Genomic DNA, 18,106 nt, shown 5'->3' on the forward strand with positions numbered 1-18,106 from the left:
AAGAACCACCACACACTTGGTCTCTCTTGTTTTGATTACAAGTCTCTTGGGAACAAGAATGAGGAAGGAAGAAAGCGATCCAAGCAACAAGAGCACAAAGAACACGAGCAAACACTCTCTCAAGTCACTAGGTGGTTGGAATGATTTTGGGACTTGAAGAGGCTTTAATCTTTTGATTTGTGTCTAGGAGTGAATGCACTAGCTCTTGTATTGAATGAGAACTTCAGAAAACTTGGATGCTTGAAGTTGTGGTGGTTGGGGGGGTATTTATATCCCTCAACCACCAACAAGCCGTTGGGGAAGGCTACTGTTGATGGGCGCACCGGATAGTTCGGTGCGCCAATGGACAGGCACTGTAGGCTGTCCGGTGTGTCGCCACGTCACCCAACCGTTAGGGTTCTAGAGCAGTTGACCGTTGGAGGCTTTGTCCTCATGCGGCACCGGGCAGTCCAGTGCCACACCGGACTGGTCCTATTCACTGTCCGGTGCGCCTCTGACTTCTGCCGCGCACTGTAGCCTTTGTAGAGTCGACCGTTGCGCGAGTTAGCCGTTGCTCCGCTGGTGCACCTGACAGTCCGGTGAATTATAGTGGAGTGCACCTGTTGAAACCCGAGAGTAGCTAGTTCATCTTTGTACGGACATGGTGCACCGGACAGTCCGGTGCGCCAGTCCACAGCACACTCAAGTTTCTTTGCTCCTTTTAATTTGATCCCTAACTTGAATATTTATTAGTTTGAGTTGAACCTTTTTGCACCTGCAGAACATGTATTCTAGAGCAAACTAGCTAGTCCATATATTTGTGTTGGTCATTCAACCACCAAAATTAATTGTGGGAAAATGTTAACCCTATTTCCCTTTCACAAGGAAACCATCCTCCTGGCGGCGACGCTCTGCCCGCTCAGCACGCAACTCCGTGATCTCCGCACGAGCTTGCTTAGGTCGTCCAAAGAGTGGTCCAGCTCGGTGTTGAGCACAACGACTAGGTTGACTGTGCTCCTCAACCTAGGGTTGTTCTCTCCAATGGGCGACACAACCACACTCTCAGTGCTACCAGTGGGACGATGGGGGTAGCATCTGAGGTTAAGACCATCGTCTACCCCACTGAATAAAGATCAGTACTGGGAAAGTGCAGGTTGTGCAGCATCCTGCATGGCCGCCTCGGTAGTGTCCCTCTTGAAGATAGAGTAGTGTTCCAAGAGAGCCTCTGCACCCAGGAGGCCATCCTCCAGACATCGCACCAAGAAGATAGCCTCCCAGCGGTCCAGATACCTCCCGTGACTGTGCTGGTAACTACACAACGATACTCAATCGATCAGGTGCATCACTCAAAATCTCGGTGCAACAGGGTGTTAAGTGCATCGTGAAAGTGAAAACCACGAGCGGCGTCATGGGTGATTGGTCGGGTGACCCTTCCCTCCGGCTCCTACTCCTCCGAGAGCTCAGTGCTATGGCCTAAGCTGTCTCCGTCGAGGTCTCCTCCAGGACCTCATCTAGCATTCAGGGCACCCAATGGTGGTGCAGTGGGCGCCTCATAGACTCTACCTCCTATAGAGGTGGGGAGTAAGAGTCCTCCTTCTCCCTCTCCTGACATCGTCGCTCCTGCTCCTTGTGCAGACGATGGTGTAGCCTTTCTAGGTGACTCGACTAACTAGTCACCGTGCGGTAGGAAATGGATCACCGACTTACGAGCGGTGTGCCTAAGACAGGCCATCTAAAAATACACCGTAAGCATAAGAGTAAGATCAAAACTATTATGAAAGGTAAGTAAGCCATAGACAAAACCAAATAAAATTTTAGCAAGGTATTATATATATTGAGAGCACAGGGCTTCCAATAGTTCGGCCTTCCCTTGGACCGCACCTAACAACCAGGTGCATATGGTCTGGTGCATCCCCTCGCCATGCACCAGGTCAAACTTCTGCCCCCTGCATGCGCATTTGTTTCTATTTGCATGCGCGAAAATTTTGAAGGCATGCACACAAATTTTGGAATGGATTGGCATGCATGGAAACAAAAAAAATCTGATTTGAATGTTTTATTCCGTTCATAAATATAGGATCTCTATAACAACCATGTAGCTAGGCTCGTTAGAAAAATTTTATGCTATATACTAACACTAATTATGCTACACGATGTAGGTATTTATGCAATACGGTACGCTGCGTAACAAATCGGTTTTCTGCTGCATGTGCACAGATTTAGGATGATAAGAATGTGCCTTGAGAGGAAATTAATTGACATGCATGAAAAAAAATCTGATTTAAATGCTTTATTTCCCCATAAATATAGGATCTGGCCACTAGCAATGCAACTAGGCTCGTTGAAACCAGTTTATGACATATATTGATAATAATTATGCTACATGATGTAGATATTTATGTAGTGTGGTACACCGCGTAAAAAATCTATTTCCTGCTACATGCGCACAAATTTAAGATGACAAAAATGTAAGTTGAAAGAAAATGGATTGACAAGCATGGAAACAAAAATCTAGTTTAAATGTTTTATTTCGTCCATAAAAACAAGATCTCTACAATAGCCATGCAACTAGACTTGATGGAACCAGTTTGTGACATATACTGATACTAATGCTACATGTTATATATATATATATTTATTTAGTGTGGTACACCGTGTAAAAATATATGTTTTCTTCTGTATGCGCACAAATTTAAGATGACAAGAATGTGCGTTGAAAGGAAATGGATTAGCATACGCAAGATTTATGGAATCATGGCAAATGACCTCATTTCTTAGAGTGGTTACTTTTTTCTAATTTTCTATTTCGTTGCGTAAATGTGTGTGTCGTAAATATCTTATATAGGGGTGTAAATGGTATGGATGTTATCCGAGCATCCGACCGTCCGAAGAGGCCAGTTATCCGGTCGAATAACTTTTTTCGGATATCCGCAGCATATTCGGATTTTCGGATTCGGATCCGGATAACATAGTTCAAATATGGGATATGAATATGAGATGGCTGATACCTGTCAGATTTTAGATATCGGGATTTCTTTTCGGATATCTCTTCCCGGATATCCAGATATCTTTTCAGATATATTTTTTCGGATATTCGGATAACTGTGTGCATTTTGATGATTTTCAGAAGAAAAAATAATAATAATACGCAAATAGCCCCAGAAATTCATAAAATTTTAGGTAGGCGCAACATATGTCCATATATAATTTTAAAAAAAATGTTTGGACCATAAAATCTACAAGATGCCATCATTTTTCCTATTTCATTTCAACTTATTGCGTAAGTTACACATGGAATCACTCTAAGTGTCCAATTTTCAACGTAATCAATATTTCACTTTATCATTTTCATGTAGAGAATTTAGGTTATCTTATTATAGAATGTTTATTACTCTTGGTAAGTTATTTGCATTTTTTGTCGACACTAAAATATTTTACGATTTTAATTGCTTTTATGCTTTTCTGCAGAAAGAAATTAACAATACACAAATAGCCTTAGAAATTCATGAAAATTTACAGAGGTGTAACATATGTCCACATATAATCCTAAAAAAATGTTTGGACTAAAAAACCCACAAGATGCCATCATTTCTTCTATTTTAATTTCACTTGTTGCATAAGTTACACGTGAAGTCACTCTAAGCATTCAAGTTTCAACATAATCAATACTTCACTTTATCATTTTTATATAGGGACTTGAGATTATCTTCTTATAGAATGTTTATTATACTTGGTAACTTATTTGCATTTTTTGTCTATTCTAGAATATTTTATGAAATTAATTGTATTTTAATGATTTTTTGCAAAAATAAATTAATAATATACAAATAGCTTCGGAAATTCATGAAATTTTACAGAGCCACAACATATGTCCATATATAATCCTCAAAAATGTGTAGACCATAAAATCTATAAGACGCTAACGTTTCTTCGATTTCACTTCCACTTGTTATGTGAGTTACACATGAAATCACTTTATGTATCCAAATTTCAACATAACTAATACTTCATTTTATCGTTTTCATTTGGAGACATGAGTTTATCTTCTTATAGATTATTTATTAGTCTTGATAATCTATTTGCAATTTTCAGTCAACACTAGAATAATTTTATGAATTTAATTGCATTTTGATGATTTTTCGAAGAAAGAAAATTAATAACACACAAATAGCATTAGAAATTCATGAAATTTTATAGGAGGCACCACATGTGTCCACATATAATTCTAAAAATATCAGACCATAAAATTCACAAAATGCTAGCATTTCTTCCATTTCTCTTTCACTTGTTGCATAAGTTACACGTGAAATCACTGTAAGTATAGAAGTTTCAATATAACCAATACTTTACTTTATCATTTTCATGTAAGGACTTGTGGTTATCTTCTTATAAAATGTTTATTAGTCATGATAATTTATTTGTAATTTTCGATCGACATTAAAATATTTTATGAATTTAATCCATTTCATCATGTAGCTATCGGTTTTTAGATTTACGGGTTAAAATTGCAATGACTAGCTTGCAGCCCATAGTTGTGGCTTTGTGTGAAATACAAGCTGGAACGGCCACCCAAGCGAGGTCACCGAATCTCGTTCCCTCAAGTTTCAAGTCCTGCCGTCCTGGCTCCATCGCTGCCGCCGGATGATCCGCAGCCGCAGCCTCCTCCCAACCTTCTCACAAATCAATGGTCTGCTCAGCCGTAACCTGGCTGCCAACGAGGCGCTGCAGTGGCTGGACGACGAACTCGCGTCGCTCGCGCTCCCCAAGCTCGACTCCTACGCGTGCGCAAGGTTCCTTCAGCGCTGCATCGCTCGTGGTGACGCCCGCGCCGGTCGCGCCGTGCACGCGCGCGTCGTGCAGCGCGGAGGGGTGGCGCAGCTGGACACCTTCTGCGCCAACGTCCTGCTCAACTTCTACGCGAAGCTCGGTCCACTAGCCACCGCGCGTAGGTTGTTCGACGGAATGCCAGAGCGGAATAGGGTGTCCTTCGTCACGCTCATGCAGGGCTACGCTCTGCGTGGGGAGTTTGAGGAGGCGCTGGAGCTGTTCCGAAGGCTGCAGAGGGAAGGCCACGAGGTGAACCATTTCGTGCTCACCACGATCCTGAAGGTGCTGGTCACCATGGATGCTCCTGGGCTTGCCTGCGGCATCCACGCCTGTGCGTGCAAGTTGGGCCACGACAGGAACGCCTTTGTGGGGACAGCACTGATTGATGCCTACTCGCTTTGTGGGGCCGTCTGTCATGCGAGGTGCGTGTTCGACGGGATCGTCGGGAAGGATGCTGTCACTTGGACAGCTATGGTTTCTTGCTACTCTGAGAATGACATTCCAGAGTATGCACTTAATACTTTCTCCAAAATGAGGATGACAGGTTTTAAGCCTAATCCTTTTGTGCTTACCAGTGCGCTCAAGGCCGCAGTTTGCCTGTCATCTGCCTTGCTAGGCAAGGGCATCCATGGTTGCTCAGTCAAAACACTCTATGATACTGAACCTCATGTTGGTGGTGCCTTGCTTGACATGTATGCCAAATGTGGAGACATTGAGGATGCCCACGCCATTTTTGAGATGATTCCCCATGATGATGTCATACTCTGGAGCTTTCTGATCTCCCGTTATGCTCAGAGCTGTCAGAATGAACAGGCATTTGAGATGTTCCTCAGAATGATGCGGTCTTTCGTTGTGCCTAACGAGTTTAGTTTGTCCGGTGTTCTCCAGGCTTGTGCTAATATTGCCTTTTTGGAGCTGGGCGAGCAAATTCATAACCTTGCTATAAAGTTAGGCTATGAGTCTGAATTATTTGTTGGCAATGCACTCATGGATATGTATGCGAAATGCAGAAATATGGAAAATTCGCTTGAGATCTTCTCGTCATTACAGGATGCCAATGAGGTGAGCTGGAACACAATTATTGTTGGCTACTGTCAGTCTGGTTTTGCAGAAGATGCTTTGAGTGTGTTCCATGAAATGCGTGCTGCACATATGCTCTCAACTCAAGTTACATTCTCTAGTGTGCTCCGGGCTTGTGCAAATACATCATCCATCAAACATGCTGTCCAAATTCACAGCTTGATTGAAAAATCCACATTCAATAATGACACAATCGTTTGCAATTCACTGATTGATACATATGCCAAGTGTGGATTCATTAGGGACGCTTTGAAGGTATTTGAATCTATAGTGGAATGCGATGTGGTTTCATGGAATTCCATAATCTCAGCATATGCTCTCCATGGACGAGCCACAAATGCTTTGGAACTTTTCGACAGGATGAATAAAAGTGATATTAAAGCAAATGATGTCACCTTTGTGTCTCTCCTGTCTGTCTGCGGTAGCACAGGCTTAGTCAATCAAGGACTCTGGCTGTTTAACTCTATGATGATGGATCATAGAATCAAACCATCTATGGAGCATTACACGTGCATTGTTAGGCTTCTGGGACGTGCTGGCCGTCTAACTGACGCTCTAAAGTTTATTGGGGATATTCCTTCAACACCATCTCCTATGGTTTGGCGAGCCTTACTTAGCTCATGTGTAGTCCATAAGAATGTAGCTCTGGGAAGATATGCTGCAGAGAAGGTGCTTGACATTGAACCACATGATGAGACCACCTATGTCTTACTGTCAAATATGTATGCTGCAGCTGGAATTTTGGATGAAGTTGCTCTTTGGAGGAAATCAATGAGAAACGTCGGTGTAAAGAAAGAGGCTGGCCTTAGTTGGGTTGAGATCAAGGGGGAAGTTCATGCCTTTTCAGTGGGATCAGCAGACCATCCAGATATGCGGATAATAAATGCAATGCTGGAATGGTTAAACCTGAAGGCTAGTAGAGAAGGTTATGTTCCAGACATAAACGTAGTGTTGCATGACGTGGATGAGGAAGAAAAAGCTCGCATGCTATGGGTGCATAGTGAGAGGCTGGCTTTAGCATATGGCCTTTCTATGACACCTCCTGGCCATCCAATACGGATAATGAAGAATTTGCGTTCCTGCTTGGACTGCCATACCATGTTTAAAGTTATATCTAAAATAGTTCAACGGGAAATCATTGTTAGAGATATCAATCGCTTTCATCATTTTGAGGAAGGAATATGCTCCTGTGGTGATTATTGGTGATTTTCTATTGTCCATTTATTTATTTGAACATATGATAGCATATCCTATATAGTGCTATCAGTACAGTTTTGTAGGAAAGCTTCTTACCATGACAAGACCTCCAAAATATACATGCATACTTGATTTTCTGGATGAACTGTCCTGAAAATGATATGTTGCTTGATCTGAAGAGTATGCTGCTGAAGTCCTGTTTGGCAAATGGTGCTGGGCACCATGTCTCGGCAACAGCACTGGAGCGCATTCCCAGTGCGGCTCCCACGCCTCCGCCACCTACAGTCTTTGCTTCCATCACCGACTCCTACTATCTCTGGCCCCACCATGCCTCTGCAGTCTCCCGAGCCACCACTTCCACCAGCTGCTGGCTGTTGTGAGTTGTGACGCTGTGGCTGATAGGCCAATCAGCGACTCCACTGGTGGCAGGCAGATCAGTACTGGAATTTCAAATGTCCGGAGCAACCATCGCTGCAGCATTAAGGACGACGAGGCTGAGTTAACAATGCTGCTTGATACTTGCAGTGGGGAGCTGAATAAGCAGTTAATAAATCATATGTGCTATTACATCTGCAGTTACCCATAGGGATATGTTTAGAGTAGCCCTCAGCTAATGATATGCTGTTAAGCTGTTTCTTTCTGCTATAACGGTATAACCATAGGTTACTGTTGTTTCTTAATTTTTGAGGTTCAAAGAAGTCCAATGGCTGAGATTATGAGGGAGGGAGTTCGTTAACAGGAACTCGAGGTAGTGTCTTTCACTTGATGCCATTTCTCTCCAGTGTCTTAGATTTTGAACTCCTACACTACAAGTATGCTATGGTAACTGAATGTACCTTATTCGCTACTCCATTAGAGCACAGGACAATCATGAAATGTAATGTCTCCCTATCATGTAGCCAGAGAAACAAAAATATTTTAGTAATTTTAGTTCTATATAAACACACAACACTTAGGTGATGATTACCCACATTGAAATGACTTAAAAAGATCACGAATAACTTAAATTTGTTAAGTCATTCAAAGGTGGGTGATCATCACCTAGCGCACGCGCACACAGAGATATCTGGATATCTGAGGATATTGCATAAGAAATAATTGATGTGTTTAGTGTAGTTTACCTGCCAGACATTGATCATGATCTATACCTAATATATCATATGATTGTCATGATTGCACTGCTCATACCCTTTTTTGTGTAGTTAGGGCCTGGAATATAGTTGGCTTTTAAGGATAGTGAGATTGAAGTCGTTGGGGGTGATGGATCAACTAAAAGGTATTTCACAGCGCTGTCAAATGCACTGAGCATTGTATATGTGAGCTACCATCAGGAGTTTGTTGTGTCAAAAGAATCAACTACTATTGCTGAATGCTGGACAAAATCTATTTTATTTGTCATCTATTGAGGCTTCTCCACCTTAATCATTTCCTTTTACCACCTCACCTCATCCTCACTTAATTAATCTGCATCTTCATTCCTTACCAGTGGCGGACTCAGCTGTTATGTTTAGGGTGTGCCAAGAAAAAAAATAAAAAAAACAAACAAAAAATAAGAATCAATAAGATTCGAACCTTGACCACCAAATTTAAAATATAGCACTTACACCACTATACTAACTATACTTATGTGATCTTAGGGTGTGCCGTGGACCATATGGACCACCCGCTGGGTCCGCCCCTGTTCCTTACCTATATCTATTTTAATGATCTGTTGTTTCAGGTTGGGCCTTATGAAATATATGTTGTTTGTTGTGAAGATGATGGTGCCTCACTAGATGATCGAACTGTCTTCAGTAGTGCTAGCTAGAAGCCTGTTGATGTCAACAAAATGGGTTTACTTGATGGCAACGACTGCTATGCAAACAGTCCTTCTTTACAAGGGTGCAAGCAAACTATCTGGTCCATTAGATTACGATCCAACCACAGATACAACCATGGTTTGTTAGGGGCTTTTTTATAAAGATTATTGAGCTGATGGTGGAAGGGTTTAAGTGTTAAATATGACCTACGGTTGGATCACGATCTAATGGATCAGATGGTTTGCTTGCACCCTTGCAAAGAAGGACTGCTTGCATAGCAGTCGTTGCCTTACTTGATTGTGTAATTAAGGGTGTGTTTGGTTCAGCTTTTCTATTTTTGCTAAAAAAGCTAAAAGCTGACCAAAGGGATGAAACCTGTAGCGGCTTTTCATCTAGTACATTTCTTGCAGCATCCATCATCCTGTTTTCATTGGTTGTGGACTTCTAACTTTTCATCAAAACTACCCACCTGCCACTAATTAAGACCTCCTCCTTTGTTCTTTTGTTTCGTATCAGCTTGACTCTTCCCTTCTTCATGAGACCATGAGTCCTATCCTCGTGCGCTAGGATTGAGGGTGGCGCCGGTGCTCGCGCATGTCACCAGCATCAATTGCAGGGTGGCGGACCTCACCTCCTGGCAACCCATCTCCAGCAATCCCTCTCCGCATGTCGCGACAATTGGCTGTCTCTTGCTCGAGCGAGCATCACAGCTTGCTGGCTGACCACACGGCTGTGCCCTGCTGGCCAGAGGCCACCCCCAGGTACGTCAATGCCCTCCCCCTGCTGCTGTCCTCCCCCCTTGTCAGCTTTACAGGAAAGCACCGAATCTCTGCATCTGTTCAATAACAGCTTTCTGATTTCTGCCTCCTCAAATCTTGCAATCTGTCCAACAAAATCTGCATCATGTATGGATAGCTGGATACAGCAATCATGATAAGCCATGATGGTGAATTGTCCAATCTTTTTTTTTCAATGCGGTGAATTGTCAAGTGATTTCAGTGATGTCATATGGCTTATAGTTTTCAGGTGATTTCATTGACGTGATCAAATTTCAGTTTGTCTTGGACTGCTGTGAATGTAATATAGAAAAATATACTAGTGCATAGAGGTGATATCCTTTAATTTCCATGGCATCTCTTGCATAGTACAACCTGTTATTAGAATTTAACACTGTTATCCTATTGATTTTTTTTGACTCTGTCATCCTTTGATGGATGTTCTTTTAGTGCTTGCTAGATGTTATTCTAGTACCAAAAAAAAATATTCAGAGCAGGGCTGCGAGATCTGTTATGCTAACTGAATTCAGTGAAATATTTGTTTGCTTGATTAAAGCATGGCTGAGAAAGCAGAGTGCAGTGATACCAATTGGGGGAAATTCATTGATATTTGTAAAGGAGAGTTGATGCTGGGGTTGGCCCATGTTTTTTCTTTCAATAGAACCATTGTTTGCTTGTATTGTAAACCATTATCTGCTTGTGTTGGTGCCATGGATATTCATGCCATATTTGTTGGGTTGCTGCCATGAAACTTGTGCTTATGTTGCTATCTTCAAATTGTTATTGCTTATGAAACAAGTGCTGTTTCCTCGCTGCCATAAATATTAGTATATTAATATCTTGTGTAGAGAGATGGAGCATGGAAGAATTACATATTCGCTGCGGCTTTAAGCCAACTAATGGGTGTTCAGGGCTAGCACTGGATCATGTGCAAGGCGTACGTGGTGGCATCACGGAGCCGGATGGTACCTCGCTGTTGCCGTGATTGCTCGTCGGAGCGAACCCTCCGCCGTAATATCGCCGTGTGCCATGGTCAGAGCTTAAAGCGGTATGAATCGCAGTAAGTGACTCCCTAATCGACTCATCTTCCTACGTAGAACGTTTAGAACCATTCGGGGAGGGAGTTGGGGCTCCGTGGCGCCGACTGCATGTTCTCCGGCGTGTCCACCTCCGCCTGTGGGGTCTGCGCTGTCGCTATGGTGACCGGAGGGTGAGAGAAAGAGAGCGGTCGTTGGACTCAAACGGAGGGTCGAGAATAGGAGCAGGATACCTCTTCGTCGCGTAATAGGATCCAAGCCGTTTATTTACAATCGGACGGATTAGGTCAGATCGTGCGTGGTTGTCTCCTGGGCCATCGATCTTCAATCCAATGGCATGTATCACGTACCGATTCATAGCGCCCAAATCTAAGCTGCACCGTGAGATCGGGATCAGGCAGCCAAAATATGCAAGTACCCATTCGGCCAAGCTCTTTTGCTAAAGAGCCCCTATTCTTTTGCATATTCAACCCGCAGTACCTCTCCTGTGTAAAACCCTTGCAAACCGGTCCTATTTGTCTCGAATTAGTCCCTAAGCTTTTATAAAATAGTGCACGCAGCTCAGGATCCCTGATATATATATATATATAGAATTAAATCTGAAAATTGATTTTAGTATAAAAATAATTCTAGAAACTTTGTAAAATCCATAACTAATTCATTTTAACTCCAATTTACTCCATTCAAATTGTGTTAGCTCCGTAATAATATTGCCTACGCTTTAGTAACATTATCTTACCATGTGCCATGCTTTCAAAATTAACCAACTAATTTGTTTGGCCTATGTTACCAGATAACTTTTCCAATTAAAACTAGTGTAATGTTTTAAATTGGTCTAACAATATATGATGATATGATCTCTACCCAAGTTATAACTTAGAGTAAAGTTGAAATAGTTATTTCTTTAATATCTTTTCTCATATGATGTACATTAATCAACATAGAATTTAGTTTTTAGTATTTAATCATGAAAATCTTCCGAAAACTATATCTTTTTAACCGTAACTCAGATCCTAGTGATTTTGGAACCTATGATCTCGTAGCTGTACGTAGAATATTCTTACGCTGTCTGTTCTCATATTTGGTGTAATGCTATTTTATGAACTCCTTGTCTATTTATATGTATTGCTACAAGTAGCAGCGAGGTCGTGAGAATCTAAAGACCAACTTGGTGAAGTATCTGGAGTTGCGCCAAAAAGGCAAGTTGTGCCCTTGATCACTCTTCTTTACCTAATAATGTTCCTGTTAATCATTGTGACATGCTCAGGTTAATTTGATGGGACCTAATAGGTTACCCTAGTTTTATTTACCCCACACCATGCAAAACAAATGAACTATTGGTTAGACTTGCTATTGTTGTATCTGGTTTTGGGATTAATGTTATATCTGAATTACGATCATATTCCATTAATACTATTGGTTTAATTATTGTTCATGATAAAATTATTGTGTTAATTTGAACATGAAGCTTAACTTGATATAATAGTGCTACCATAAGGGTGGAATGAGACGCCCTTGGTCAAGTAATTAGGAAAGCTAGCGAGAGACTACCTTACTCGAAAGGGGCAAGTGGGGAGTGCGTCGTTGTAGAGTATAGGGAGGTCCTCGGGTCGAACTGCCTGTAAAACTTTTCGGACGAGGGATTCTTATGCTTCCTTCTTCCTGAATCCGTAGCGGGTTTCTCGAACTAGCGGAACTTTGGAAAGGTCTCGTAGTGCTACCCTGCCTCGTCTCCTCGGTAGAGATGAATGGGAAGTCGTGATCCCTTGGTAAATGAGTAGCACGACTTATGGGTAAAGACGCGCAACCTCTGCAGAGTGTAAAACTGGTATATCAGCCGTGCTCATGGTCAAGAGCGACTCAGGACTCTCGCATGATTAATGTATGGAATTAAACTTAATTTATCATTTGCATTGTATTGTTAGTTTATTATTAATTGTGATATCTTATTTGATTAGGTTGATATATACTTATACTTAGTAACTGCTAATAAAATTTTGACCAATTTTAAAAGCAATGCTCAGCTTTAACCATCTTCTTTGGTAAGCATTACACTTCACATGAGCCCCCACCGTAAGTAAGCTCATGCTCATTATTTCCCACAACTTGTTGAGCGATGAACATATATGAGCTCACCCTTGCTGTACTCACATTCCCTTAGGTCAAGAACATGTACCGCAAGATGAGGAGCATGAATGAGGTCGCGATGAGTTCGTGAGAGGTCTAGACTGTCGTCTCCCAGTCAACTATGGTTGTAGGGGATCGTTGTCTTCATATGATGTAATTATTTAGTTATTTTGTTCAGAACTCCTATTATATAGTAAAGATGTGACATTCATTTCTGTACCATGAGTCGTCATATGTGTGAGACTTGATCCTAGCACACATTTGATTGGCGCCTGGATTTGCCCCTTAAATCCAAGATTGACAAAATCGTAGCGGGTTTTCTGAAGCTAGTGGAACTTTGTAAAGACCTCGTAGTGAATTCCTAGCCATTCACCTCGGAAGTATTTAAGGGCCTTGCAATCCCTAGCTAAATGAGATACACGACTGGTAGGTAAAGGGCACAACCTCTGTAGAGTGTAAAACTGGTATACCAGTCTGCTCATGGTCAAGAGTGACTTAGGACTCTCGCATTATTAACTTATGGAATTAAACTTAATCAGTAATTTGCATTGCATTGTTGGATTTATTTTTAATTGTGATCTCTTATTTTATTGGGATTATATTTACTTATACTTAGTAACTGCTAATAAAATCTTCACCAACTTGTTAAAAGCAATGCTCAGCCTTAACCAATCCTCTCGGTAAGCCTTACACTTCATATGACCCCCCACCATAAGTGAGCTCATGCATATTTGTAGCATCCCAAAAATTCAAATTCTGACATTTTCTCAAACTCGCTCTAAATTCAAAATGAATTTCAAATTTCGTTTCAAAATGTTTGTTTGCAAGTTGATATCAACAAATAAAGTATAGTGGTCTATATTCTCTCGAAAATCCTCCTCAAAATATCCTACAAATATTTCCCTAGTGACCCCCTCAAATTCTTTTCAGAAATACTGCCCAGATATTTCCCTAGTGATCCCCTTCAAGTTCTTTCCAGAAATATTGCCCAGATATTCCACCAATATATCTCCAAGTATTTTCCTCCTGAGAAATACCTTCAGAATCATTTTTCAAGTCCCTACAAATATTTTCTTCATAACTTTTCTCATGCTCATACGTATACGTATACCTCCGGTGTCATGAGTTGAGCTCTACAATCTAATTACACTCATATAAGACAAATCCATGCTAATCTCCCACTAATCCTCTCATCCTCCCACTAATCCTCTCATCCCTCCCCCTAATCACCCCACCATGGCTATAAATAGAGGGGCAAGGGCCTCCTCTCATCCCACCCCAAGCCATTTCATGGCAACTCTCTCCCCCCCCGACACACACCCACTCCACTTCCCACACAAGCACACACTAGCACAAGGATCGTTCGGTCGTTCTTCGATCGTTCGTCCCCCTGTTCTTAGTTTGTTCGTTCGTTCGTTCGTCCGATCGTTCGATCGTTCGTCCGATCGTTCATGGTTCGTTCGTCCGATCATTCGATCGTTCGTCCGTTCGTTCATCCAAATAATCTTTTTTCTTGCTGTTATGCTGCCGAAATTCCGATCGTTCGTTCGTTCGATCATTCGATCGTTCATCGTTCGTCCATAGTTCCTATTCATCGTTCATCGTTCGTTCATAGTCCCTATTCATCGTTCTTCCAGATAATCTTTGTCCTGCCGTTATGCTGCCAAAATTCCGATCGTTCGTTCGTCCGATTATTCGATCGTTCGTCCGTTCATTCGTCCAAATAATCTTTTCCAGTGGCGGAGCCAGGATTTCTCTAAGTGTAGGGCATGATATAACACTAACAAATATTTATATCAGCTAGAAAATCTTAAATTATACAAATGCATAAATAATGGCACGTATGACCATGAACGGATTATACGAATTCTCTCATTCCTTCAGAACATATTTGGGCCCCTAGCAATTTTTCGGCCCAAGAGTAGGGCCCAAGCCCTAGTGGCCCCATGCCTGTCTCCGCCACTGATCTTTTCCCTGCCGTTATGCTGCCGAAATTCCGATCGTTCGTTCGTTCGATCATTCGATCGTTCATCGTTCGTTCATAGTTCCTATTCATCGTTCATCATTCGTTCATAGTCACTATTCATCATTCTTCCAGATAATCTTTGTCCTGTCGTTATGCTGCCGAAATTTCGATCGTTCATTCGTCCGATCATTCGATCGTTCGTCCGTTCGTTCATAGTTCCTATTCATCGTTCGTTCATCGTCACTATTCATTGTTCATTGTTTGTTCATACGAACTATTCACCATCACTATTCGCCATTACTATTCATCGTTACTATTCGTTGTTACTATTCAGCATCATTACTATTCATCGTTACTATTTATCGATGATGTCTATAATAACTTTTTCTTCGTCACTATTCATCGTTACTATTTATCGTTACTATTCATCGATCATCCGATCACCCCAAATTTCAACTACTCATCCATCATGCTGTCCAGTCCACCTAAGACTAGCCAGACCCATATTCCAGTCATACGAACTCCGGTGACTGTGATTTTCCTTCAAGTAGGGAATTTCCCATTTGGTCACCCATCCCATGTTTCTCCAAGTTGAGCACACTTAACTTTGAGATTCCTTCGAACCAGACTTCTAAACTCCGATTCCAATAATTCTTGTTTCTAAATTCTTATCGAATTATTCCTTATCCAACCATGTCATCCCTTAAGCATGGTCCATATTCCAGAAAACTCCCAAAATACTCTTGTCCCATATTCTGCCTATAACTCTCCTGTTCATACTAAGTCAGACGATTCATTCATCACTATTCTCAACAACAGTGAACTTCACTGTGCTACACCACATACACCCAGCTATAAATACACCCAGCTACCCTCTCCCTCTCCACACTCACTCAACACCCTCAGCCAAGGAAAACACCCCACCCACTCAGTTACTCCGCTCTGCCGGCTACACGCATAGTGTCGCTTCGCCTCCAGTTCACCCTCCTGGTAAGCACCTCCGCTCCACCACTAGTAGTATCTCAACACCACATGACACAGATTCTACTCAAGACTCTACCCATCCATATATCGCTATTCTGACCACTATACTAAATATTTGTTGGTATACTTGCTGGTTTGTATATTTGCTTGCTCATGTTGCATAGTTATCGAAGCGTTCGTGCCATCTCGTGGAGGCCAGATCTGCAAGTCTACGCCAGGCGGTGGAGCCAGAAGCCAGTTCCGCGAGCTCTCCTTCCCCCTTCGCCGGATAAGCACGACAAGCTCACTAGATCCCTTTGATGCATAAATTACCTATGATTTTTCAACCACAACCCTCAGCCTGTTATTTTATGCATGATATGATTTTGAGACAAGTTATTATGGCCACCCAAGCTGCTTGCCGCAATCAATCCTTAATATATTTGTTACAAATGATTTGAGAAAATGTGTGAGTTTTTCAAAAGAAAATGCTCTTCAAAATGTGTATGATGAAGGGTTTTCACCCTTATCACCTTTGAGTAGGGATGATCAGGGACTCCCTGGTTTAGGGGAGGGCCTAAGGTGATGGCTCAGCTGGTTTAGGCGTGAGCAGAAGGATTGTCCCCTCACATAAGGACCGGTTTGTCATCCTTCACTACCTGTACTCATGATAAGTACAACCACTCGAGACTGTGTGGGAAGTCACTCAATCTGAACTCGTACGGTCCAACCCCAGGGTTACGAAGGCTGGGGAGCACCAGGAGGATAAGGAGGGGGAATGTTTTGTCCGGTTTGGACATGACGGTGGCCTGACTCCTTCCGGTATAACCGTTAAGGTTAGGACGTGAGAGGAAAGAAAGAGATTCGGATTCGGATCTCACTAGCTATGAGATCGCAGAGCCGAACTAGTGGGTAAAGTGTACCCCTCTACGCAGAGTTCAAACCTATTTGAATAGTCTGTGTCCACAGGAATGGACGAGTCTGGTGTGGTATGGAAATTAGTGTTTTGTTTTCCAAAAAAGAGATGATTTTGAGAAAAGTGGTTTTTAAAAGGTCCGGCGGTTGAGCCGTGAGCTATGGTGGACGGAAAGTCCAGTAGCTGTTTTTGAAAATGAAAACCAGTGGGAAACTGCTGAGATACCTGGATGGTTTAGTCCAGGGGATTTTATTCTATATTGAAAAACTTCCTGCTCTTTTGGGAGATGATGCGTTTTGAAAAATACAAAATGTTTTACAAAACAACCCTGCATAAAATATTGTTGTTTCTGCAAAATATCCTGAGCTCCACATATTCCATGCATTATATCCGATTTCCCCATTCTGCGGGTGAAGGTGGGCTGCTGAGTACGTTTGTACTCACCCTTGCTTATTTGTTGTTTTTCAGAAAAGGAGGTCGGGTAAGAGTTACGACCGTTCCCAACCTTGCCTGTGGCTGTTGGACCGCTGATTTGCTTTGCTGCGTATATCAGGCTGCTTCAGCCCCACTCTGATGATATGTCCCGAGTTGTGGATCAACTCTTAAAGTTGATCGCCACCTTTATAGGTTTGTCTCGTTTAAGCAGATCTGGAATCATCTGATGTATAAATGTGTTTACTAGCCTCTTGGGACTAGTAATTGTATCACATTTGAGTCCCAGAGGATCGGGACGCTTCAATATTATTCTCCACAACTTGTTGAGCGACGAACGTATGTGAGCTCACCCTTGTTGTACTCACACCCCCAGGTCAAGGACATGTACCACAAAATGAGGAGCATGAAGGATGCCACGATGAGTTCGTCAGAGGTCTAGGCCGTTGTTTACCAGTCAACTATGGTTGTAGAGGATCAATGTCTTCATATGATGTAATTATTTAGTTATTTTATACAGAACTCTTATTATATAGTAAAGATGTAACATTCATTTTTGTACCATGAGTCATCATATGTGTGAGACTTGATATTAGCACACATTTGATTCGTGCCCGGGTTTGCCCTTAAATCTGGGTGTGACACAAAGGACGACAGCAGCGAAGGATGGCGACATCGGAGGAGATGACAGTGGAGATGGCAGCGGAGACAGCGGCGAGGAAGAGGACGATGGAGACACACTGGTTGTTAGGGAAGGCGGAAGTTGAGACCAACATGAGTGGTGGATGGGGACGATGGCGGTGAAGAGTGATCGCAGACGATGTTTGGGCTTCAACAATAAGAACAAAGTTAAAACACTAGTAGTGGAGCAATTTCCCTGTTAGAAGCATATATTTATAAGGGTTGCAATATTGTATAATGTGCTTTATTGAATGAAAAACAAATGTCAGTCCTTTCGAGAGTACCTTTTCATGCTAATCTTCCCTTGTGATGTGTTAACAGAACAC

The 18,106-nt window shown here is 42.1% G+C and overlaps 1 protein-coding gene across 3 annotated transcripts; it reads left to right on the forward strand.

Moving 5' to 3' along the window:
• Positions 1-4,518: 4,518 nt before the first annotated feature.
• LOC103629949 (putative pentatricopeptide repeat-containing protein At5g13230, mitochondrial) lies at positions 4,519-10,456 on the forward strand. Of its 3 annotated transcripts, none has more exons than XM_008651050.3 (3): positions 4,519-7,831; positions 8,286-8,359; positions 9,399-10,456. In XM_008651050.3, exon 1 carries the CDS (start codon positions 4,621-4,623, stop codon positions 7,090-7,092), a length of 2,472 nt encoding a protein of 823 aa, XP_008649272.1. In that variant the 5' UTR covers positions 4,519-4,620; the 3' UTR covers positions 7,093-7,831; positions 8,286-8,359; positions 9,399-10,456. The 3 variants fall into 3 exon arrangements, with proteins under 3 accessions (XP_008649272.1, XP_035816030.1, XP_020395055.1); XM_035960137.1 differs by having other exon boundaries at positions 8,290-8,359; XM_020539466.2 differs by having other exon boundaries at positions 4,519-8,359.
• The last annotated feature ends 7,650 nt before the right edge of the window (positions 10,457-18,106 follow it).

The sequence above is a fragment of the Zea mays genome, chromosome 6 (assembly GCF_902167145.1).
Source record: "Zea mays cultivar B73 chromosome 6, Zm-B73-REFERENCE-NAM-5.0, whole genome shotgun sequence".
In the NCBI taxonomy this organism is placed as follows: domain Eukaryota; kingdom Viridiplantae; phylum Streptophyta; class Magnoliopsida; order Poales; family Poaceae; genus Zea; species Zea mays.

Coding starts and splice junctions, on each gene's coding strand:
- LOC103629949 (XM_020539466.2), top strand. CDS start 4,621: ATGATCCGCAGCCGCAGCCTCCTCCCAACCTTCTCACAAATCAATGGT.